Raw genomic sequence first — 26,064 nt, forward strand, 5'->3', positions numbered from 1 at the left:
GGTGGGCTGCCCCGATGTCACCTCAGTCGGCGCAGGGAGCCCCCAAAGCCCTGACCACCGCAACAGTACTGTCCACGCGGTCGGGTCGCGGTTTTCCCTTATGCTGGAGCTGGGCAGAGAGGGGGCCTGCTCTGTTCTACCTCCGGACCACGATCTGATTACCCCAGGCCCCTTCCCCAGCTCGGGCCTAGCGGGTTGGTGATGCCCGCAGGACAGGCAAAGTGCCCTGCACCGGCCACTGCCCCAGACACCCAGCTGTGGCTGAGGACCACCGGTTAAGGCCGCGATCCACACAGCAAGAAATTCCGCCCCCACCCTACCTCCCCTCAGTACTCCCAGGGTTCCTTCCCCCAGCGGCATCTCTCCCGGAAGGAGTGAGGAAGGCCAGGGGCTCTGCCTGAGCATCTGGGAACACAGAGAATGCCAAGCGTGCTCCCTGAAAACGACAGAAAACGTCCAGGTGGTATCCAGTTCTGGTCTTCTTTATTACTGGAAAGGATGGAGCAAAAGATGAGCGAGCGAGGCGTGGGAGTCAGCAGGTGCCGGGTGCTGGGGAATGGAGAACAGGACTGGGATTGAAGAGGCTGGGCCTTCTTCCGAGGACCCTGGGGGGGGGGGGATCCCTGGTCTCCCGGCCGACCAGTAGAAGGAGATGCTGGGGCTCTGCTCCAGGTAGCAGGTACCTGCTCACTGGCAGGGGATCTAGTCTGCCTGGAAAGGCAGGCAGTAACTAGCCTCTTCTCTAGGAGCAAATGTAGCTGTGTGTTTTGAGGGCTGAACACAATTTTAGTCAAATTATAAAGAAAGCTTAGAATTCAAACCCTGCAACCTGAAAACCCCTCCTCTGCTCCCTGGTGGGGCCCTTTGTCCTTTTGGGGTCACTCCCCAGAGTGTGGATGCCAGTCCAGGAGCAGTCAGCCCCTGAAGGGAGAGACAGTGACAGCAGCCCAATGGAGAGGTGGAGCTTCCTTTACCTGGTTTTGCAGGAAACTATGTTTATCCACTTTTTCCTCACCACCCACAAGATTTAAGGTCCCCAGGCCATCTAAAACAAGGCTCTTTCTCTCTCTGATCCACCAAACCTCCTTCCATGTCATTCTCATGGCGTCTGCCCCACCTGCACCCCCCAGTTAGTTAGCACCCTGTGGAGGATAGGCATCCCTGGAGATGCTTTGGGGGTGGGCTGCAGGTCCTCCCCTATCCCTCCTGTCCAAAGCCTGCCACAAATAACGGCAAATGAATAATACAAGTGTGCTCTCCAGAAAGGCCCACAAGCTCAGGTGGGCTCCAGGCCTTCACCCAGTAGGAGGAAAATCTGATTTTCCCTCCTGGGGACAGCTCGTGTCTGTCCCTGCCAGGTAAGATAACTGGCATTACAGTGGAGCCAGAGGGCCCCTCTCTTCATTCAGAGCGCAAGGCAGTGGTGCTGGCTCTTGGAGCCCAATTCCACTGCCGGAGATCTCAGCGAACCCATTTCTGTGTTTGCAGTTTTCTGAAGTAAGCAACACACGCAACTGAAAGGCTTGAAATCGTGTCAAAGTGATGTTTTAATCTCATTGAAAAGTGTATTAAAGGACAAGATGTAATTTATGTGAGACGCTTCGATGAAAGGAGAGATTGGAGTGGATGGTCCTTTCACTCCTGTGAACCCCGTGTCATGTTGATATTGAAGCCTGTGTAGCTAATCTAATTTGCAATAACAGGGGCGGCCTGTAAGAAAAAGCATCTCTGATTTCACTTTATTTCTTTTCATATAGAAATTCCTTATGACTTGTCTCCTCTTGTGAATGATGCCTTTTCTATGTGGGGCTAATGAGAGAATGTGAGACAGGGCTGTCTCCCGCTCAGTGTGGCTCTTTCCTGCAAACACCCCTGGTCACTGGCTCACCTGGCCTCGCCTGGACTCGGTGGGGACGCTGCAGGGCTTGAAAGAGCCATTCTGAGCTCTGCAGAAACTGCTGGAGGCAGCCTTCAGAGCCAGAGCCTACTGGGCATGTAGGTTCACCTGCAGGGGCTGCTTGGAGAGCCAGAGAGCCGAGGACTCTGGCTTTGCAAGTTAGCTCCATCGGAGGCCCCAGATCCTCAGATCTTTACATTCTGCACATTTTAATTTAAATAGGAAGCTTCCCCACCCCCACCCCCCCATCCTGGAAAGTTTGATCTTGGTTGAGTCTTCACGCTAGCTTAGAAAACCAAACACACCTACTGTCAGAGGAGCTGCTTTGTGTTCTTATTATCACATGGGACACGAGCATTCTTTACCAATAAAAACCTACACGCTTTAGAAAATTACAACTTTTGTACAATGTAACAAGGTGTATTCAAACTGTTAATTATGGGGGTTTGTGTAAATGAAACTTTACCAGTGACCCATTTAATTTTGTGGTAATTACTGACAAAATAAGACAAGGATGAATCACAATGCAGTATATTTATCTTGAAGGAGACTATTGCGCTGAGGTAGTCAAGCCAAGGAGGAAGACAAAATTTGCGAGGGGGGGGGGTTGCAGAAATACAGAAAATACATAAAAACCACACTATGAAATTATTCGGGTTAAGACAGCAGAAAACGCGGCTCAGGTGGTCTCCTTATAAACCCATACGGCATTTTGTCCTCAAAATCCAAGGCTCCGGCGCTGTCAGGTCAGCTGCGCGGATTCACCGGCTAGAGCTCGACTCCCGGGGTCCTCCCCGGGGGACTCTTGCAGCCCTGCCTCGGCTCTGGGCGACACGCGCCCCTGGGAGGACAGGCGGGAGGGCGCAGCAGCCGGGCCGGGCCGGGGCGGGCCGGGGCCGGCAGGCGGAGGCGGACAGGGCGGACGGGGCGGACGGGGCTGGGGTGGGGCGCGGACGCCCCGGGCCGGCTCGTCTCCGCGGGCGCGTCTGGAGGCCAGTTCCTTCCCGGCTGCGTCGCGGGACGGCAGGGACTGGCGGGGCCCGCGGTTTCCTGGTCCAGCTCCACCTGCGGCCCCAGCATCGGGCAGTGGCTTGGCCAAGGCCCACCGGCCAGGCTGCTGGGCACTAGCCCGGGTTCCCGCTCCAACCGCTCACTCGCCAAGCTGTGAATAGGTGTGGACACGAGCATGCGGGCAGCGTGCGTCCCGCGCGCCCGCCGCGCCGGGGACCCGGACGGCCGCCCTTGGCCGGTGGACGCCGGGCCCGCGAGGGGTGGGAGCCGGGGCAGAGCTGGCGTCTTTGGAGGCCGCCCCGCAGAACTGCGCGCTACCGCTGCGCGCGGCCCAGCTCTCCGCCTCGGTCGGTTGGGTGTGGGCTGACTGGGGGCACCCTCGAGGAGACAGAGCGCCCAGGCGTCGGGGGCAGGTGGCCCCGCCGACATTCTGGTGGGAAAGTTTCCCCCAAAAGGGCCGGGCGGACGGAGCGGCAGGAGGAGCCCGCGGCGGCGAGGCCCGGGCGGCCAGGCACCCCAGCTCCGCGCCGGCCGGCGCCCTCCCTCCTGGGCTCCCGCAGCTCCGCCAGGGCCAAGGCCGCGAGGCTCCTCTCGGGTCCCAGCGTTTCCCTCCCCTTGTCTTCTCTCTTTCATTCATAAACCTGGTGGCTACAGACGCAGCTTGAATATTGACGTCTCTCCCCCAACTGCTCTGCCGTTAACCCAATTACAGAATTCATCAAGAACTGTGTTGAATTATCTCTTTCCATACAGTATCAGCATTAGCCTAATTAAAAGCTATAATGTCTGATATAATGATTAAATCGTTAGCTCTGCTGTAGGGAAGCAATATTTTGTTTTCCCTTCAATTAGAAGCTGATTGAGGTTTTCAGAGCAGGTCAGCTGTGAAATTTGAATTATATGTGTGAGTACTGCTCACAGGGTGAGCCCCTACTCGAAAGCTCCCAGAGATTCTCCAAATGCTTTCACCCAGAGAGCTAGGAGGCACAGAACAACACACACGCGCGCACACACACAGGGTTGTTTGCTCTTCAGTGTGAATTTACGGATCTCCACACTGATGGCTGCAAAGAAAACCGCGCCTGCTTTCCAGGGGAAGGGCTTTATGTCGCCTCTCCTGCAGGCGCTCAGGCTCAGCCCTCCAAATCCAGACGCTCTCGGGGGAAGGACAGGATGACGGACTCAGAGCAACCGCAAAGGTCCCCTGCTCTTGTGGCTACCCCTTAAATGGCACAGGGGCCGCTGCAGGTTCCACAGGGCGAGGGCTCTCCTCCTTCCTCTTTCCCCTCTTCCAGGACTATTTTTTCCCCTTTAAAAGGAAAAAAAAAAATCAACAAAGAAACTTTTGTGCTACTTTGGCTCCGTTGGCTTTTTTGGGAACAACAGGTCAAATTGGCAGGGGCGGGGGCGGGGGCGGGGGGGGGCGCCGGACGGACGAGGGCCCGCACAACTCCCAGGCCTGTCCCCTGCGCACCCTGACTTCGCCGAGCCCGAAGCCGCGCGCCAGGCTGCAGGAGCCGGGACCCGGGCGAGGCGGCAGGAGCGGGGGCCAGAGGCGGGCGGCGCGGGGAGGCGAGGCGGCGAGGGCGGCGGCGGCCAGCAGACGGCGATCGCGGCCCGCGCTCCCGCGGCTCCCGGCTGGGGGCGGGGGGGAGGGGAACGCGGCCTCCGCCGCCGCCCTCCGGCGCTGTCCCCCTCCAGCGGCCCCCGGCCGGTGCCGCGGCCCCTCCCACCTCTCCTGGGTCTGCGCCTCCTGTCGGCGGAGACGACCTCCAAGGCCTCCGCCGCCTCCTCGCCCGCGCTCGCCCTCTCCGCCGCCTTCTCCTCCTCCCCTCTTGCTCTCCTCCGACCACTTTTTTTCTCTCTCCCACTCTGACCTTGAATTGGCGCCTCCCTCCCTCAGGATTTGCCTCCCTAGACTCTGGTCTTAGCCTTTTGGGGCGACTCCGGAGCCTGGGTGCACGGAGCCGCGTACGCGGGGCCTGGGTTGTGCACAGGCCCGGGAAGCCGCAAGAACTGGACCGTGGGGGGCAGCGGCCGGTGGTCTGCGCGCACCTTCGGGCGGATGTGCCCTGGACGGGCCGACGGCGCCGAGGCCCCAGAAGACAGGCGTCCTCAGGCTGCGCGGCTTCCCTCCGGTGACCTTTCACTGACTCCCGGCCCCACCCCCAACTCCTGACCTGTCCATCTTTCCACTTGCTTGGAGGTCTAGGCGGGCGCTGGTAGCGAAAATCACCTCTAGGTGCCTGCAAGGTAGCTCTCATTTAAAGACTGCTAGGGGCAGTCTACAGAGGTCTGTATGCACAGTCACCCTCCTTGCTTCCCGGGTTTGTCCTGAGTACAACCACGGGGAGAGGGGGAAAGCCAGAGCCAAAAGTTTTAGTTACTCCACAAAAGCAGTATAGGTTACTGGTGTTAGAAGTCCAGAACTCAGTTTTTTTTTGAAAGTCAAGGGCTCTTGTATAATTGCCTAAATACATCACACACACGTATATGTATATATTATGTACATCTACACACCTGTGTATGCGTATGGCTATATCCTGCATGAACACGTGTTTATATATGCATATATGTACATATATTCTGCATTGTGTACACATGTATGTATGTACATATACTCTTTGTGCACATACGTATGGATACACAAGCATATATGTGTAGATTATTTCCTCTGACCAGGCTTGGGTCTGAATTTTCTTTCAGGATCATATCCACAAGTTAAATAAAAGAACAGAATATATCTTTACTTATCCATATTTCCAAGTTGATCTTCACTTTGGCATTTTGCCCAAAGAGCTACACTGAAGTCTCTGAGAAGCCAAAAGAGTAAATTTGGTCAGTCGACATCAAAGTGACCCTTGGCTCAGGGTCTGGGCCCTGACGTTACTGGGAAATAGTCCAGTCAGTCTGCCTTCAGATCCTCCAGCACCCAACCTTTGAAAAGCCCTCCATCTGAAGGAGGCCCCAGCCGACCTGGTGAGGGGTGGGAGGGAGAAATGAAACTGGAGAGAGGCAGTGTTTTTCAAACTGGTTTTTGGACTGTTTCCTTTTAAAGAGTCACTGGGGAGACAGGTCAGAAGGAGCAAGCAGAGGCTCCCAAAAGCCATTAGCGGCAGGAGTTTGATATGGCGCTCCTCAATCTTCATGCCAGGATGGAAGGCACTGAGAGGTCTGGCACTCAGGGCCCTGCCACTGCCTCCTAACTGGCAGAGGCAGCTGCTGCCAATCATCTATCGCTTGGCAACAAGTTACACCTGCGGCTCTGGTTTAATGCTTCTGCACATGGGCACCCATAGTGCACCCGCTTGGGCCAAGGGAACATCTCATCACTAAAAAGGGCTTACGGAGAGTGCCCGAACGCTAAGCACCAGCATGATCTCACACAAGGCTAAACCATTTACCTCCTATTTAGATGCTCTGGAAAACAAGAGTAACATCGTATTTGGAAACAATTTTCAGGACTATGGTAGAAAGAAACCAGACCATTTCAAAGTCGGCTATCCAAGTTCCCAAAAGCATAAAGCATTCCTGCAATGCTAACTGGAGTGCAGGGTGTTTATAAAATAAATTGCTCCATTGATATGGAAAATAATGTGCCAAGCCTGACTCACACAAAGCATTTTCAGGGGGTCTTAGGCTATTTAGTTTAAAATCTAAATTGAAAAGCAGAGGAAAAGAAATCTTTCAACTGCTAAGTGGATAATATAGTTTATAATTTGTAAACCATTTCCTTTATTTCAGTCTTGCTGACTTTCTATAACATGCTGGATCTCACTGCACACCCATCGCCTCCTAAATTATCAAAAGAAAAACGGGTCTGTAGCATTCTTAAACAATATCCTTGTTCTTTTTTTGTTCACTTACAATGTAACTGATATTTGGAGGTAGTGTGTACAACAAATCAAAAGATTTAACAAACTCGATTGATGAAATGAGAAGGTAGTTGAAAACCAAGTTTATAACCTAGATATTTAGTGAAAAACTAAATACAAAATGACGTTTCCTTTCTAATATAATTATGTATCACTGATGAGTTCACTAGGAAATGCTGAATGGCCTGAAACGGAAGCAGTTCAATCTGCAGAAACGGATTTGCGGCTGCACCCCGTACTGTAGAACCTTGAAGTAGTAGTAAAAAAGGCTACAATAACAATCATAGTGACTGAGAGGAGAGAAAGGATTCCTGCACCCTGGACCAGCAGCAGTAGTAGGGTCAGGACAGTCACAATCTGAGATTTATTTATTTATTTATTTATTTAATTTATTTTGATGGAGGGAAGGTGTCACGTATTCACTACCCAATATACTTCAACATCCGTATTAGTACGCTCAGGGTCATCCTCATCCTCACAGGTTTACCTCGACTACAAGGCGCTGGGTTCACGTAGGTTAGGCTCGGCTTTACCCACCCGCCGGCACCTGCCTCCACGGTGAGCACACTGACGCCCGCGTGGAGTACGCATGACCGAGGCTTGGGCTCAACGGATTCTCTGCAAGAAGGCTTTGGGCCACTTATCATTCGGACTGACACCGCAGCGTGAGCGCAACGGTGGGGGCTTGGAGATTGTGGGTCCCCATATGGAAGACACTTTCAAGTCTGGGAACCGTAACCGCAAGTGGGGCCTTCCTCCTCCCGAGAGCCAGGCCTTCCGTTCGCGTCCTGTAGGAACTAGGAACGCTTGGTCGTGAGGCTCCACTTGTCCCGTCCCGTGTCCAGTGGGCCCCGCTCCGTTCACACAGTTCTCAGGTCTTAGGTAAACAGCTGCTGGAAGATTCGCTCCAGAAGAGCGCCGGCTCCATCGTTCTTTTGCGATTCAAACAAACTTTTCCTACTGTTGTTGAGTTACTACTAGATTCCAGATAGATCCTGCTGTTTCCGAGCCCCCTAGCAATTACTTTGGAGAAAGAAACCACATGGAGAGGCGGAGTACGCGCCTATAACCCCCAGGCTCATTAAAAGACCCTCAAAAAAAAAAAAAAAAAAAAGTTGAGAGCTGATGCTCCTAGCAGCTCTGGAGCCAAGTGTGGTGAAAATGCCTCCTGCTCCCTTAGGGGAATTCTCGCGGCCAGGGCTGGGAAGGCCATCCTACGAGAGGGGGCACTGGAGAACTTCGTACTAGCGCGGCGGAGCAGGTGCCCCTGGAGGGTCGCGCAGGAGGACCCGTGGGGGGGCGTTCGAGTGGCGGATCTCAACGCCCCCCGCCGCCCCCACCCCCACCCCGGCTCCCGAGGGCGCACCTGTCCCTCCCAGGCCTCGGGCCCAGCTGGGGGAGAGGTCAGCGCCACGGCCCCAACTTTCGCGCTCCCCGCGAGCGCCGAGCTGGCCGCCGGGGGTGCAGAGGAGCTGGGTCTCCACCGCGCTCGCCGAAACAAGGCTCGCGGAGGCATCCGCACCCCACCCCCCGCCCCTCCTCTCGCTCTGCCTCCCGCCCCGAGCGATTCTTTCTTCGTCTCCGCTCTTAAACCCAACCTTAATCGTTCGGAGCGCGCGGGCGGGAGAGGCGAGGAGGGCGAGCTTGGGGTTCGCCGCCGCCGCCGCCGCGCGCGCTCAGGAAGCCGCGTGGCTGTGCCCCCTCCCGAGCCGCCTTCCCCCTCCTTCCTGCCCCTGCACCCCCTCCTTCCTCCCCTCCTCCCGCCCCGCCGCCCGCGCCCGGAGCTTCTACTCCCTCCCCACGTCACTCGCCAGCGCGCCATGCAAATCACCGCCGCCGCCGGCTCCCATTGGCCGCGGCGCGCTCATTTAATGGCAGCCCGGGCCCGGCGTATGGCTGCTGGGCCCCGCGCGCCGCCGGCCCCGCGTGCGCCTCCGCTCCGAGCGCACGGCCTCGGGCAGGCAGCGGGCAGCCAGTCCCGGGCTCGGCGGCCCCGCTCCCTGGCCCTCTCCGCGCGCCTGCGCTCCTAGCGCTGCCCCCTGCCCCCTCCCCCGCCCCCCTCCGCGGCCCCCTCGGCGCCTCGCTCCCCCCACCCCCACTCCACCCCCACCCCCACCCCCCGGCACCTGGGGCCGGCACATGCCCAGCGCACGCGGCGCGCCGCGCTGCTAGAAGTTGCAGCCCGGAGTTGGAGGCCGCCGAGGACCCGGTGCAGGAGGAAGGAGGCGGCGCGCGGCGGCGGCGGCGGCGGCGGCCGGCGAGGAGGCGGCGGACAGCCCCGGGCCAGGCCCCGCGCCCCGCTCGCGTCCCGAAAAGTGGAGCCGCAACTTGGGCTCGGCTGCACCTGTTTGCACCGCTCCGCCGAGGCGACCGGGCTGCGGCGACGGCGACGGCGACCCCGACCCCGGCCCCTGCCGCCCTCGGCAAGTGGTTCGAGCGCCGGGAGAAACTTTGCACCTGCGAGCCGAACCTGCGCCGAGCGCGTGTGCCGTCGCCGCTCGCCCTGCTGGCGCCTCCACCGGCCCCCATCCTGCTCTGCGGTAGGACTTCTCCCCCTCCGCGCGCCTCGCTCCGTTCGACTGGGCCCCTCCGCGCCCCCCACCCCCCGGCCGACCCTTCTATGCCCCGGTGAACCCGCGGGCCGCCCCGATGTACAGCATGATGATGGAGACCGACCTGCACTCGCCGGGCGGCGCCCAGGCCCCCACGAACCTGTCGGGCCCGGCCGGGGCCGGCGGCGGCGGCGGCGGCGGCGGGGGCGGCGGCGGCGGCGGCGGCGGCGGGGTCGCCAAGGCCAGCCAGGATCGGGTCAAGCGGCCCATGAACGCCTTCATGGTGTGGTCGCGCGGGCAGCGGCGCAAGATGGCCCAGGAGAACCCCAAGATGCACAACTCGGAGATCAGCAAGCGCCTGGGCGCCGAGTGGAAGGTCATGTCCGAGGCCGAGAAGCGGCCGTTCATCGACGAGGCCAAGCGGCTGCGCGCGCTGCACATGAAGGAGCACCCGGATTACAAGTACCGGCCGCGCCGCAAGACCAAGACGCTGCTCAAGAAGGACAAGTACTCGCTGGCCGGCGGGCTGCTGGCGGCGGGCGCGGGCGGCGGCGGCGCGGCCGTGGCCATGGGCGTGGGCGTGGGCGTGGGCGCGGCGGCCGTGGGCCAGCGCCTCGAGAGCCCGGGCGGCGCGGCGGGCGGCGGCTACGCGCACGTCAACGGCTGGGCCAACGGCGCCTACCCCGGCTCGGTGGCGGCGGCGGCGGCGGCCGCGGCCATGATGCAGGAGGCGCAGCTGGCCTACGGGCAGCACCCGGGCGCGGGCGGCGCGCACCCGCACGCGCACCCGGCGCACCCGCACCCGCACCACCCGCACGCGCACCCGCACAACCCGCAGCCCATGCACCGCTACGACATGGGCGCGCTGCAGTACAGCCCCATCTCCAACTCGCAGGGCTACATGAGCGCCTCGCCCTCGGGCTACGGCGGCCTCCCCTACGGCGCCGCGGCCGCCGCCGCCGCCGCCGCGGGCGGCGCGCACCAGAACTCGGCAGTGGCGGCCGCGGCGGCCGCGGCGGCCGCGTCGTCGGGCGCCCTGGGCGCGCTGGGCTCGCTCGTCAAGTCCGAGCCGAGCGGCAGCCCCCCCGCCCCCGCGCACTCGCGGGCGCCGTGCCCCGGGGACCTGCGCGAGATGATCAGCATGTACTTGCCCGGCGGGGAGACCGGCGACCCGGCGGCCGCGGCGGCCGCGGCGGCGCAGAGCCGGCTGCACTCGCTGCCGCAGCACTACCAGGGCGCGGGCGCGGGCGTCAACGGCACGGTGCCCCTGACGCACATCTAGGGCCGCGGCGCCGCCCGGCCCGCCCCGCACGGGCCCCGCACCGGCCCCGCACGCGCCCCGCCGCGCCCCCGCACGCGCCCCGCCGCGCCCCCGCACGGAGCGGAGCGCGGGCGACCCGCGCACGCCCCCGCCCCCGCCCCCGCCCCCGCCCCCGCCCGGAGCGCCGGGGGACCTGGCGGCGCGGACTGACTTCCGTGTTTTCTCGAGACGTTTTGTACAGTATTTATCACTCCCGGAGGAGGAGGAGGAGGAGGAGGCCTTTTCCTTGCTCGAGGGGACAAAGAGCAAACCCAGCGACAGGCGACTCCAACTTTTCTAGCCCGGCCCGCGCGCCCTCTCCTCCCGCACCGCTTCCCGGAGGCGCTCGGCCGCCCTGCGCGGGCGCCGAGGCCCTTCTCATTTGTTATCGATGTAGTACGGCGGATCCAAACACGAGTTTTTTGTAGTTGTTGCCGCTTTTTTTGAGTTGGTTTGTTAATTTATACAAAGAGGTCTCCCCACGCCCTTCAGATGGCAGCGTTATATCCTGGGTTTTGTAAAACTTCCTGTATCTGAGCATTTCCATTTTTTTTTTTGTTTTGTTTTGTATTCTTTCTTGTAAATGCGTTGTGGAATTTTTATTTTAGGCATTGCGGTGTGGGGAGGGGGATTCAGATTATGTACATAGTTTCCAAAAGTCTTTCTTCTAAAACCGAAAAAAAAAAACCTCTCCTTAAAAAACAAAACAAAACAAAATGCATCGACTTTTGAATCAATAAATTTAAGAGAGAAAAGAAAAAGCCCACTTTTCCCCCATAATTTGGAACGTGCTGATTTTACATGCATGTTTTGTGAGCTCAAAATACGATTGGTAAATCTGACGAAGGAGCAATGATCGGCATAAACTAAAAGTGAGGGATCCTCAGGGGGACGGTGCGATCTTCACCGAGCTTCTTTCAGTGCAAGGGAAGAAAGTTTAAATCGATGGATTATTTTGTAGCTCTTATAGTGTTGATACGGATCAAGAAATAATTACCAGGATTTAAAACAACAACAACAACACCGGCCCTCGTTTTACAGCCTGGCCCTTTGGCGTGTTGTCTTTTCTGACCGCGGGCCGGCTGGCGGCTCCGAGTCCTCCAGCGGCCCCGGGCTGCAGGAGAAGGCCCCCGATGGAGGGACCAGGCTAGGGAGCAGGGACAAAGACCGCCGCGGGGTCGCCGAGGCCCCCGTTCCCCTGCAATTTAACAAGATTGCAAATGGAATCTATCAGAATCTGGCTCAAGGGAACACTCTTTGAACCAAAATGTACTGCATCCCTCCTCAGCCCCTCCCTCTGACTTCTTTCTCCTTGGGAAAGGGCAAAGTGATCTTGAATTTTCTCTCTCTCCGCCTCCCCCCACGCACACACTCGACCACCCCCCTATCCCCAGCGTCAACTGGGATACACAAACTGCTGTTTATTATTCCTGATGAGATCGGAGGGTGTTTGATGCTTTAAATTTTTTAATTCTATTTTTTCTAGGTGTTTATGGGTACATTGCAGTTTTTTTCTGGAATTTAAAGTTTTCTGTAAAACTTTTGTCTTCAAGTAATCTGACAGCATTAAATACTGCATTTAAAAGTTACACTGTAGCAAATACATTTTGAAATTAGCCACAACATAAAGATGAAATTATATTTTGAGGGAGAAAAAAGCCTTTAGTCTACATCAAGATGTGTTTATTTCATCAGCCCTATTAAGCCTCCTGTTCATTTTCTTTTTTCTTTTTTTGTACTGAAATGAGCATAGACTATCCAAAAATGGGCCCATGTTAGGTTAATGAGAACCACATTCAGCCTCCATTGGAGAATGACTTTAAGTAAAATGCTAACCTGGCAATTGATATGTGTAATTTTTTGGAGTCATTGATAATTCTGCTTAAACCATGCATTTTTTTAAGTGACTGCAAAAAATCTCAAGAATGATATCCACTGCTTCTTTCTAACGAGGTAATAAAGTGCCCTCTTTTTTTCCTTTTTTTTTTTTTTTTTTTTAAGCTTCGGCAATCTGATCCTTTGTGAAGCAGTTGTTCCTGAAAGTATTTGGATATATATATGGATTGCTGAGTGAATCAGCATCAGAAATAGTCGGGGAATAAGTGAATGAATGCCACACACAGTCTCCTCTGGGAGATGCCCTGGGAAATTCTGTAATGCTCTGTTAATTCACCACACCCAGCTTAAGGAGCAGGCCACATTGATTCTGAAATGTACAGTTAAATAGACTCTCTGGGTTCTTTTGCTAACTCCTCATCTCAACATCACCCTGCATTTACTAAACTGGCAGACAGATGTGCGGCCACGCTCACATATGTGTGCACTCAGGTTTGTATCTAGGCTCAGCTATGGGCATCCAAGTCTTAGTGCATCACACTACTAGTAATGTGGGTCACACTGGGAGTGTTTCAGACTAGAAAAAGTTTAGCAGCATGCAGGAGTTCCAGCCAGAGATATTCTTGGTTTCCTGGAAGGTGGGCTTATAGTTTGGCTCCCCCACCCCACCCCACCCCACTATGTGCCTCATACAAAGCTGAAATTCAATGCCAGATGCTCGGAGCCACTTTGTTAAAAGCCCAGGATGATCTTAAAATAGGAATTCCTTAAATGCAGTGAATTTGTATTGTTGATTGGAACGACAGAGAGAAAAGGAAATAGAAATTCGTTAATGATTCCATTTGGAAAGAAGCCGGGATGGGGGAGCAGACGGAGGCTAGCCTTCGTTTGGGGACAGAGACCTTATCACCCCCGCGGCGTTTCTCTGACTTGCATTGGTGGAGAAAATATCGACTGGGTCCTGGAAACGTTTCACTAACCGTGGGTCGGTCTTGTCAAGGTCCTGCTCATGGTACTCACAAAATGAAAGTGTTTGAGGATTTCTATATGAGGCTGAAACACTGCCCAAATCTCAGGGTGGTATTTCTATCGCTTATTCCAATTTTATTAGAAACCTGGGTGGAGACCGCGGACAGGACTCGTTCGGGGGCCTTGGACTAAGTTTGCAGAACTTCGTGCCCGGCGGGCTGCGAGACTCGCCGCTAGAGCGGCGGTGGGCCGCGGCGGGCTGTCCAAGCGGAGGGCGGCACGGTTTGCTGGTGTGTGTGTGGGGGGGGGGGGGTCCTCTTGTCCTTCACCATCACCCTTAAACTAACGGGCCCTTTTTGTTGTCGTTGCTGAGACTGACACCAGCCCCCGCGCCCGGCCAAGAAACCCACCAGTAGCGAGGTGAAGGGAATTAATTGTGGAGCCGGGCGCGGGCTCGGCGTGCCTGCTAGGCAGATGTGTCGGGTAGCGTGACTGATAGGTCTATTAAAATCATGCATGTGGGAGAAGAATAACACGCATATTCACGCATTTCATTTCCCGACAAAGACTGGGCCATGCACAGATCTATCTCCGGAACATTCCGGCGAATTCGAGAGAGCACCCCGGGCCCCGGAAGGCGCGCTCCAGAGCGGCCTGGCGCTGGCACCCACCGCCCCCGGGGCCCGCTCTGCCTGCCCGCCCGCCCCCTCTCCGTGCCTCCCCGGCCCCCTCCCCCTCCGCGCTTCCGCAGCCGGGCCCGCGGGGCAGAGGCTCCAGAAACGGCGGCGGCAGAATGTAATAATAGGTTTGATTCCTTGGAAACTTCAAGTGAAAAGCAGACTTGGCCTTGGCGCAGCTCCTTCTCCAGCACGACTATTCGGCGGGATTGAAAGGCCCGGCCAGCAGGGGAGGAGAGGGGAGGGGGCGCAGGCCCCCTGGGCGAGCAGCCGGGGGAGGTGGGTCCGATCCCCGCCTCCCGGCCTGCAGGGTCGGGACGACGCTGAGCCTGGCGAGGGACGCTGGGACCCCTCACCCTCACGCCCCCCCACCCCGCCTGCGCAACGGCCCCGGCCCGCCCCCGCCCCCCAGCCCGACGGCAGGGCCCCGCTGGGGCCGCGGAGCCCTGACCCCTGCCTGCCCATCCTTCGCCCCCGCCGGCCCTTGGTCTCCAGCCGCGCGCCCCCGGGAATCCAGGGCGCAGGGCGCAGGGCGCGCGGCCCGGGTCTCCTGGGGGCGGGGGCGGCCCCGAGCTTGGCCCTCGCCCTCTCCCGGCCGAGGGGCGGTGAGGCCCCAGCCGTGGCGGCTTCCCGGCCTGGGCGCCCCGCTGCCCCGTTTGCACCCCTTCCCCGCCGGCTAGCCGCTCGCGGGTCCCGCGTCTCCCCCCGCCTCTCTCCCCCCGCACCTCCGGCCCCTCCCGCCTGCGGCTCCGTCCCTCTCTCTGCGCGCTCGGCCTCCCTTTGTCCTCGGCGCGACCGTCTCCGCCCCGCGCCCTGGGCCCTCGTCGCCCCGCTGCTCCCCGGGCGCTGCCTCCGAGCGGGCCGGGGTCGCCAGGCTCCCGGACGCGGCCCACCCCCCGCCCCCCAGCCGACCGCTCCGGCTCGCGCGAAAGGGGTGGGAACTCCGACACCGACTGGGAGCCCGCGGCCCGGCGCCCGCCGCGACCCTCCCGGTGCAGCCCGGGCTCCCGGCCCCGCGGTGTCAGCCGCGGGGGATTACAGTGACGGATGCGAGGGGAAGGCAGAGTGTTTTTGTGTTTAAAGAGAGCGGGATTAGTGGAGAGAAAGTCCTGACCTGGGGTCAGCTGCAAGTCAAACCCTTTTACAATCAGGGAGCGGAACAAGCCCCGCTCCCGGCCGCGCCGAAACACGTGGGAGGAAGGAGGCAACCGAGAGGCCGCACCCCCCCTTCCCCGGGCCTGCGGGGTGTGAGGAAGGGAGGGAGGGAGGGAGGGAGGGGGAGATGGGGGGGCGTGCACCCCTGGGCTGCGAGGTGGAGGGCGGGAGGGGGGAGCGGGGCCTGCAGCCCCCGGCTGCGGGGTGGGGGACAGGGGGAACAGGGGGACGGGAGGGGGGAGATTGGGGGCCGCACCCCCAGGCTGCGGGGTAGAGAGCATGGTGGCGGGGGGGGGAGACAGGGGGGCCGTACTCTCGGGCTGCGGGGAGGGGGACAACGGGGAGGGGGGAGAGAGGGGATGGGGAACCCGCAGCCCTGGGCGGGGGAGGGGCTGAGGTGAGGGACCAGTGCTCCCGGCGGAGGAGCCTCACTGGAGGGGCCCCCGGCGTGGAGGGGGTGAGGGTGGCGCGAATAACCCGCGGTGCGGGCTTGGAGCTTTTTGGGGCGGGTGAGTTGTCCATCAGAATCCCTTCTTCACCAGCATGCCCGGGTTCCCTGTTTCCTGGGCTCTCCTCTGGCTGCTCCTCCGGCTGGGCCCGGGGCAGGGGAGGGGCGGGGATGTCTGGGGGGGCTGTCTGCTCCAGAGGCTCAGTCTTACTGATGCAGTTATTTCCATAGGAAACCAAAACCGAAAGAGCAGGTTCTGGGACGCAGCGCTCCGCGGACCTTACCTGGCTGTCCTGGAGTCGTGACCTCCCCTAGGCCCCAGCAAACCCTGATCTGCGGGTGGAGGTCCTGGGGGTGGGGGCGACCTGCGCTAGCCCCCTCCTCACCCCCACCCGCGGGGTGGAAGAGCGAGGCGTTGATGAAGCAGGCCGACTGCCTCAGGGAGCAAAACCCCTGGGGCGCTGGAGTTTGGGGGGGAAGATGAGAGGGTCAGAAGAGCGGAAGAGGAAGTGGATACATCCTTGTCTTCCCTAGCAGTCAGATCCAGAAATTAGGCTGAAATCACACCGAGAGTTTTAACAAATATGAAAAACAGAGAAAACACCCCAAACAAGTGAGGTATGCAAGGCAGATAAAGGTCATCTATTTTGGTAATGAAAAACAAACAAAAGAACTGGGATTGCCACATGTTGCTCAAAGTGGGCTTTTCATCTTTACATATGAAAAATCAACACCAGTTGAGAGAGAAAAGGCAGTTTTAAAAACATCCCAAAACAACGCGAGGGCGCTGCGCGCTCAGCCTTCCCTGGGTCAGGCAGTGTCTCCAGGTGGCCACTGGGCTCCGGCTTCCAAAGCAGGGGACACAGTGCTACTCAGCAACCTGCTAAATGTGACCTGGGGGGAAATCTGTCTGCCGCAGAGACTCTGGACACTGTGAGTAATCTGAATGCCCCGCAGGCAGCTCGCAAGGGTTTAATTGCCAGCAGCCACTTGAGAACAACCATGTGGGTACATTAAGGATGTTGTTTGTGAGGAACAGCAGGTCATCACATGCAAAGTCTCGAAATAGTCAGCCAGTCAAATCAGTGGAAAAAATCAGCTTTTGTTAGATTTTGCAGTTTCAGGAATTAGGCATTCACTGCAGAGCTGCAGTTTTGAGAAATTGCAATGTCAGGCATGTTCCCAATGGGGAAATATTGTGAGTGTGGAGGAATGTAAGATTGGGTTTGACAATGAGGAAACTGACAAGAGTTATCACCCAGACATTGTTTTCTCTCTGAGCACCCCGGAAATGCTAACTAGAGATGATATCTAGAGGCAGCAATAGCACTCTCTGTTAGTCCTACACACTTGAAAGATAGGAAAACAAGAGTCTTAGACATCTAGAGGACTGACCCAGGATTTCCTGCAATGAATACCAGCATCTAGGGCAAAGTACCAAGCAGGTAGGTAACACCTACAAGCACTACAGCAGCCGTGTCAAGATCGGCATGAGGAAATTCAAAGCAGAGGCCAACTTAGCTTTTTATTTCTAAGCAGCAGAACAAGAGGGAATCCAGGTGAGCGTGTTTTCACCAGGGAAAAGATTTAGAGCCCTCATGCTTTTGAGTAATCCACACTATAGGAGGAACTTTCAGGGCATAGAATAGCCCAAACTTTACCAGGAAATTTACCGTGAAAACCCACATGATGGATAAGCAGTAGCTTCGTGCTTTGTGCTAAAAATTGAACAGAAGGACAAAGTTTATTCTTGTAAAAAATGGCTATTTGCATTTTCACCCTACGGAGAAATGACACACATGTGCCCAAAGAAAAGGAAGAATCGAGGTGAAAAGTTTGTCAACATGGTATTTATTGTATTTCTGATCTCTGGTGAACTGTAGCACAGCAACACGGAGACATCAGACAGAGCTGCGCCTGAATCATGGCTCAGCGCATATCCGCTTGCTGCCCTTGGTCAAAGGTCCTTCCTCTGAGACCATCTTCTCATATTCGAGAATAAATGATAAAACCAACTTCACAAGAATGTGGTCAGGATCAATGATCTCAGGTGCATGCTGTGTCTAGAGAAGAGCAGAGCCACAGTAAATGCTCATTTCACATATCAGCCTCTATCAGATCTGGCAGGGGTACAGTGGGACAATTGTGGCATCGACGCCAAATTTGGCCTGCATGGGAACAGTGTTAATTACGTGCACCAATACGCCCAAATACCTGTATTCATAAGAATCTCTCTTTAGAGTTATGTGTTAACCATCATGTTCATTCATTCATTTGTTCAACAAATACCGGTTATAGCACAGTACATGTCCGGGGTATTATAAAAGCACATGTATGTGTGTGGCCAGATGCTGGGCTCACTGCCCAAGCAGGTGAACCTCGCTGTCACAACAGTGAGAATGCTCCCGAGGGCTCTAACCGAGGGACACTTACCCACCAGATTGCTGCCTGGTCATTCCTGCCCAATTGGGGAAAATCAGGGAAGGCTTCCCAGAGGAAGCAAAAGCTGGAAGCTGGACATCCTAGTGTTGCTTCAACACCCCCTGTGGCCAATCTGTCCACGAGGGGTACATGCTGCATTTCTTTATGCACCAAAGAAGATTGCAATATAAACTTGAGCAGAGTATGTAGGATAACTGCTTTGTTGTTCAACAAATGGCTGCTGCAGAGCGGCTCTGAGCTGTCAAAGGCGTGGACTTGGAGGTTCACTAGGGGCAGTGGTCTCTTGTCTTCAGGACGCACAGGATACTAACAGAACTTGCTTCCCCTCCAGAGTCTCAGACCCAATCCCAGCAGGACTCAGGAATCTGCACCTTCGTAGGTGCAGGAAGGAGTTAGTGAGGTTGTGCATGATGCTGGGAAAACCTGTATCAGGGATAGGCCTGAAAATTTGTATGGCAAATAGCTGCTGAAACTGTGTCTAGATCACTTAAATTTGAGTAGCAATTTATTATTTATAAAGTGCTCTCACTTAATTGTTCAATTTAGATGACTTTTGAAAAAATTAAATTAGTGGGAGAAGAAAAAAAATTTAAACCGGATTATTGGAATCTCATAAATAGAAAGGACTGACTGATTTCTCGCTTTTGTTTTCCATTTTCCAATGAACTGCTCTGACTGCCTGTAGATGCACTTTGCCTCTCCTGATCCACAGTGGAGGCTGAGCATCAAGAGCATACGCTGCGTGCACGGCTTTTGCTTTACAGAATGGACAATAAAAGGAGTGGACAGTCATATGCTGTGTCTTGATTCCAAAGCTTACCAAGCTGATCTGCATTCCCACGGACTGGGTCTTGTAAATGCCACCTGGGTCCATACATTCATGTCAATTAGTTGCGAGTAATTTTAATGGCACGTAAGACGTCAGGAAGGGCATATAATAGTGCACATGAGATGCAAAATCGGTTTATTTGGATAGGTCATAATTATTAAAAAGTACCAGATCATTAGTTTCTTCATACGATCATCTGTAAAATGGGACTACTTCGTTGTGAAAAACCTCAATACATTAAGTACTTTACATGTCTTGAGAGGAAGAGGTCATGCAAATAGGGGGGCTGCCCTGTGCAAGGAATACATCCATGTGCATGGGCAGCGCTGCATCTATAGAGCATGCAGCTCTGCATTATGGAGGTCACTATTACTGCTAATCACAGTAAAAACAGCATTCCTTAGAGTTATACAGATCTAAGTGAAGGTGTGGTTATGAAAGAAATCACGACCTATTTGAATAGCATGTGAGAAAGTAAATTTTAAATATGACATAATGAGAGAAAATGTTCTATAAAAAGAATCCAAACTATGTTAGTAATAGAAGAGTTTCAGTATGGCTGGTAGGTAATTTCAGGACACGGGGCACCATTAAGGAAATCTCATAATCTATGCATTTTAACTATAGCTTTTTGGAGAAAATGGCATTGCCTTTGTTGACTAAATCATTCATAATCTTAATGGATGAGAATGGCAGTCCAGATAATCAGGCCCCTGTGCATAGCAGGGAGGACAGAGTTTCCTAAACTGATTTGTTTTGAATTTTACCACACGGTTTGGACCTCGGTGCTGATGCTCCTGTCACACGCCCATCCTTTGTATCCTGCCCACAACATCCACAAGACGCACTCTGTCAACTCATGTCTTATACCCAGAAGCAGAACCCCGCACTCAGGAAGAAAGGAGGAATGCACGGGAGCAGAACTGGTTATTTCAGAGCCACTGACATGAAACTGAGAAGCTAGAGAGATGGAGCAGAGTAAAAACCTAGGGTGGCTCTGAAAGCAGGCTCGCCCCTGGTCAGAACCCTCAGACCAAGCCTCTGCTTACGAAGCCGGTGGCACCCTGGGGCCGGGAGCGGCTGCAACCAAAAGCAACACAGAGCTAATGGCCACATTTTAGCAAGTCCTTAGCATCTGGGCTTCTGTGCCAGTGTCTGTTCACCTGTCATGCTCTGCCAGATGCACGGATTTAAATCCGGTTATGGGAATATGAGTAAGCTACTAGTGTAAAAAACAATCTCACGCATTTAAAAAAATTGTTTTAGTCTTTCAAACTGAGAATACTACTAGAAATGTATTCTCAATTTTAAACTATGACATTTTGGATAACAAACTAAATTATACATTTACTAAGGGAAAGCATATAAAAGTCTTGAAATAATTAAACTATGTTTTAGGCTCAAAAACAAACATATCACCTGTAGTAACTATGCACAGAAAACTGAAATTGTATTTAAAGTCACAGCTCAAATTTAATTATACATTTGCAAGAAAAATAGGTCATTTAAAATCAATCTATAATATACAAGTTCAATATAAATTTGAACAAATTAAATTTTAACTGAATTCTAAAGTTATGATTATGTTAAATCAGGTTTAAAAAAACAGAATATTGACAATAACATTTTAAGGTGGAGTCTCTGCATCAGAGTCTTATTTATTTTAAGATTTTATTTATTTATTCACGAGAGACGCAGAGAGAGAGGCAGAGACATAGCCAGAGACAGAAGCAGTTTCCCCGCAGGGAGTTTGATGCGGGACTCAATCCTAGCACCCTGGAATCAAGACCTGAGCCAAAGGCAGATGCTCAACCACTGAGTCACCCAGGTGCCCCTTAGAGGCTTATTTAAACTTAACAGCAAAAGCAGGGCCAGCCGCGGAGCTTTGTCTTGAGCACCTGTGGAAGCCAAGGCTTCTTGCAGCCTCAGGTGGAGGCTTTCCCCAGCTGGTATGGCACCCAACATCCGCAAGCCTCCTGGGGAACAGAAACTGTGTCCGGCTTGATTTTCCCCCAATCGTCAGCAGAGTCCCCAGGCATCTTGCAAAGTGACAGCAGCTGCTTGTTGAAGGGAATGCAAGCAACAGGGCAGGTGAAGGGGCTGGAGGCTGCTGGGAAGGAGCTGCACAGAGCAAGGCCTGCCACCGCCACTGGGTCCCCTGCTCTCCCAGGCACTGGTCCAGCATCCGCATGTGATGCTACAAAAGAGAGGAGGCTTCTCAGGGGCTCAGCACGGTGCCTGCACATCCCAGAATATGAGGAGCATGGGTGCTTTCATGGTCCTTGTGTGGTTCTCAAGGAGATACAGAGAGCAGACTCCAGCCTGAGGAGCAGGACACCCCAGAGGGGAATGACTCTGAGACAGCAGAGGTCTTGACCTAGAGCTGGATGGAGCGGCCGCTGAGGCCAGGGAGCTTCTTTCAACTCTGAATTCCCCAAGACCTGTTACGTGATCTGGCAGGCAGTAAGGGGTGGGGAGATGTCTGTTACGGGGAAGTGTTACAATCACTGCATTGTGTTGTGCTGTATTGTGTGGTGTGGTATTGTATCATGTTGTATCATGCAGTGCTGTTTCATATTCTATTAAGGGAAAGTGTCCTCTTAGGAACATCAGGGTAAAGTCACATCTGGTGTGCAGAGTCAGTTCAGGCACCTGGCGAAAAGGCAGGGGAAAAGGCAGCCTCCTTTTAGACTGGAAACCAGAACCGTGAGCACCTGCGAGGAGCCATGCAGGCTGGGGCTTACCTCTTCAAGCTCCAGGCACATAACTGTCAAAGGTGCTCTCAAGGTGCTCTCGAGGGTAGATCTTCAGATGGTGACCTTGACCGGGAAGCAGGTGGGCAGCCAATCACTCCCCGCCAGAGCTATCTCCAGATGCTACCTTACTCCTCTTCATAATACTCTGTGTGGCGGTACGGATTGACTATGTAACTTGTATGTTTGAAATGTATGGAACTGGAAAGGCATTTCTTAAGAGTTAGCATGGTGGGTGTCAGAACACCCTGGGTGACAGGCTAGGGCCAGCTGACCTGTCCCAACCTTGTCTCCAGACTGTAAGCTGAGGCACCTGGGGGCCCCACGGACCTCAGACAGGTAGCTCAGAGTATTTGAGAGAGCACACAACCCCGGACATTCGATTAGATGACACCTGAGCTCTCCTTCCAGGTGGCCCACCCGCTGAACATGCACCCCCAGCCATGTCCCTCTGCCAACAGCATGCCTTTGTGAAGCTGGCTTCTCAGCAGTTGTCGTGTCAAACATACTTCGCTTGGGAAAATTGAAGCAAACCCAGAAACGAGGTGTTAGGGTCCAAGCCAATTCCACAGCTGGAGAAGCGTGGGGTGCTCAACCTGGACACCCAAGCCAGTAATCAGTAATTGTGGCTGGTCGGGGAATGAAGTGAAAGTACATATTTTTTTATTCAACATATGTAATTTTAAAAAATTGTCACAAAGTTATTAGGACATAAATATTTATTAAGTTGTGTAGACTTTACTTAACGAACAGAATTGTTAAATACTGCTAGCCTGGGGCTCCATGTGTAATTACTGGCATAGTAAGAGGGTGCTGAAAATGCAGAGAGTTCAAACTGATATTGAATTTGTAGCTTATAGGTTGGTATAAAATTATATATGTTTTCTTTTATTATGTCAATACGATGGTATCATTTAACTGAAGCTGCAACGTCAAAGACAGTCTTATTTTTCTGCCAGTATTTACTGTATTTATATATAGTAAATCAGATTCTGCCAGTATTATACAGTATTTATATACAGATGATATATTCATTTGGGATGATAAATTATTGGTTTAACTATTTGGAGAATTTTTTATAATTTGTCTTAGTAAGTGATAATGTAGCTTGCCATCTAAATTTCACATTTTTAAAAATTGAGAAAACATTTCTAGTAGTATTCTCAGTTTGAAAGACTAAAACAATTTTTTTAAATGCGTGAGATTGTTTTTTACACTAGTAGCTTACTCATATTCCCATAACCGGATTTAAATCCGTGCATCTGGCAGAGCATGACAGGTGAACAGACACTGGCACAGAAGCCCAGATGCTAAGGACTTGCTAAAATGTGGCCATTAGCTCTGTGTTGCTTTTGGTTGCAGCCGCTCCCGGCCCCAGGGTGCCACCGGCTTCGTAAGCAGAGGCTTGGTCTGAGGGTTCTGACCAGGGGCGAGCCTGCTTTCAGAGCCACCCTAGGTTTTTACTCTGCTCCATCTCTCTAGCTTCTCAGTTTCATGTCAGTGGCTCTGAAATAACCAGTTCTGCTCCCGTGCATTCCTCCTTTCTTCCTGAGTGCGGGGTTCTGCTTCTGGGTATAAGACATGAGTTGACAGAGTGCGTCTTGTGGATGTTGTGGGCAGGATCCAAGGGATGGGTGTGTGACAGGAGCATCAGCACCGAGGTCCAACCCATGTGGTAATGAGAGAGCTGACCAATTCACTGTGTGAAGGTGGCACTCAAAACGGATAGGGTCGGCATGGCTTATTACGGAGACTCTGAAATCAAAACTTTCAACATTCTCACTTTTTTGAATAATTTTTTATGTTATACACTCATCAAATATATACAAATAGGACAAGATGCTTCCTTTGAAAGAGGCAGCTCTCCACTCTGTATATTAAACTACTTTCTTCAAAAGCTTGCTATTATTTTAAAACTGATTTTACTTCCTATCTTTTGAGTGAAGTTGAGGAAGACTGAGGAGTTGGGGGCCGCAGTGAGAGAGGTCGGTAGGAACAGGAAGGCATTGGCACTTGGATCAGCAGCACTTTGCAGGACCCGAATCTGAGCACAAAAAGAGAGGCTTTTCGGGATCCCTGGGTGGCTCAGCGGTTTAGCGCCTGCCTTTGGCCTGGGATGCGATCCTGGAGTCCCAGGATCAAGTCCCACGTCAGGCTCCCGGCATGGAGCCTGCTTCTCCCTCCTCCTGTGTCTGCCTCTCTCTCTCTATGTCTATCATAAATAAGTAAATCTTGAAAAAAAAGAAAAAAGAAAGGCTTTTAGCTCCACGGCCTGTTTTTGCCTGTTCAGGGGAATGTAGGGGATGGCTCTGACACTCGCTGTAAAATATGCTACATAGGCTCTTGGCCATTGGAGCCAGGACTGTGCTGCAGACATTTAACTGTGTGGAGTAGGGGTGCCTGAAATACTCGGCTGGATGGATTCTCTGCAATGACTAGAATGTGCAAATGGCGAGAGACCGTCATTCAGGCCAAAGAATACACGGAGCGCTAAGACAGCAATTAGAAACGAGGGGTTACTCAAAGCTCAAGTGGGCGCAAAGCAGAGGGAGCCACCGACGTGTTAGAACAGCAAGGAGGCTGCCCTGCCTCAGGTTTGGGTGGGGGCACTGCTGTTCAGCCTCGGAGCTGAAGCACTGGGAGCCAACGCCACACCTGCTACCTGTGCTCCTACACAATTCTTCAAGTAAGGAGAGTTCTTTCCTGCCTGGGTCCACTCAGTCTTCCCCATGGTGGCCATCTCCCATGGCCACCATACAACAGTGCTGCCACCTGAAGGGCTGACAACCACAGAGCTTCATCATCTCTCAGGCTGCTGCGAAGATGGGGCAGGCTGGTCCCTGTGCCCAGCCTCTGGTGTGTGCTGGTGCTGGTCAGCACGCCTTGGCTTATAGACACAGCTCCCATCTCTGCCTTCATCCTCACACAACATGTCTCCGTGGGCCTCTGTGTCCACATTTCCCCTTCTTGTATGGACAGCAGTCCTCTTGGATCAGGGCCCACCCTAATGTCCTCATCTTAACTTGATCATCTGGAAAGACCCTATTTCCAAGGAAGGTCTCAGAAGGGATTCGGGACTGCCACAACTTCTTGGGGAACACCATTCAAACCATAACATTCACTCTTGATTGTATACTGACATGTTTAATTGCCTGGGAAGTGCTTTGCATCCTGAGGGCTCTGGTTCTACTAGAAAATTGAATAGTTCAGGCTTTGACAGGCCTTTGATGAATATTCTGTGTGCAATTATTCTCTAAATCTACTTTCTTGTAAACAGGATGCCTTTAATACAACTGGTCAGGACCCTCAAACCGGCTTGGGGTCCACCTTAAATTGATTGTCTACATAATAGCACAGCAGAAGCTGTAGGATGACAGAGGAGCTAATTGCAGCCATATTAAGGCACCCACATAGTGGGCACATGAACTCATTAAATGTACCCCAAAGGTATTGCTTCAATCACAGGAGAAAGAGAACTGAGCAAGTCCTGGGTAAAAGACCTGCCTTCATTTTCATATTTATTTCAGTTGATTTTATCTTACTGCTAAGTGCATCTTTGTGAGCCACCTTTATCTCTTTGGGAAGAGTACAAAGTATGAAGAGATTAATCATTATTAGAGTTCAGACATAGAATCTTATTTAATCCTTACTACACCTCTAAATTGTGATTGTCCCCCTTTTTATAGGTGAAGAAACAGAGAGGCTAAGTAATATCAGAGGGGAGATCACTAATGAACAGGAAACTCAGGATTAAATCTAGAACTGACAGATTCTAATTTTATAATTAATGTATTGCATATGAGCATTTTAATAGACTGTGTTTTTTTTATTGGAGTTCAGTTTGCCAACATATAGCATAAAACCCAATGCTCATCCCGTCAAGTGCCCCCCTCAGTGCCCTAGACTGTGTGTGTGTGTGTTTTTTTAGACTGTGTTTTTAAAGCAGTTTTAGGTTCTCAGCAATTTTGAGTGGAAAGTACAGAATTCCTGTGCACCCCTGACACCTACACACGCAGCCTCCTCCATCACCAACATCATCACAGCCAATGTACCTGCACTGACACATCATCACCACCCAGAGGCCACAGGGCACATTCAGGTTCAATATTGGTGTTGCACATTCTGTGGGTTTGGACAAATGTGTAACACACTGTGTGCACATTATGATACCACACAGAGTACTTTTGTTGGCATGGGAACCTCCTGTGCTCCACCTGATCATCTTCCCTCTGGACAGTTAGTCTTAATTTATTTATTTTAGACCTTATCCATTTGGATCTTACTCATTACAAACTACAAAGCTTTCATGTTCTTTCACAT

General features: G+C 53.6%; 1 protein-coding gene and 1 long non-coding RNA gene across 3 annotated transcripts in view; both read left to right on the forward strand.

Moving 5' to 3' along the window:
- The window catches only part of LOC112927459 (uncharacterized), a 587,636-nt gene that overhangs the window by 533,875 nt on the left and 27,697 nt on the right, over positions 1-26,064 (forward strand). The window lies entirely within an intron of this gene.
- SOX1 (SRY-box transcription factor 1) lies at positions 9,160-10,735 on the forward strand. The gene has a single exon (XM_072761039.1). The coding sequence runs from the start codon at positions 9,433-9,435 to the stop codon at positions 10,615-10,617; it is 1,185 nt and encodes a 394-aa protein (XP_072617140.1). The 5' UTR covers positions 9,160-9,432; the 3' UTR covers positions 10,618-10,735.

This window comes from Vulpes vulpes, chromosome 6 (genome assembly GCF_048418805.1).
Source record: "Vulpes vulpes isolate BD-2025 chromosome 6, VulVul3, whole genome shotgun sequence".
Lineage (NCBI taxonomy): Eukaryota > Metazoa > Chordata > Mammalia > Carnivora > Canidae > Vulpes > Vulpes vulpes.

Coding starts and splice junctions, on each gene's coding strand:
- SOX1 (XM_072761039.1), top strand. CDS start 9,433: ATGTACAGCATGATGATGGAGACCGACCTGCACTCGCCGGGCGGCGCC.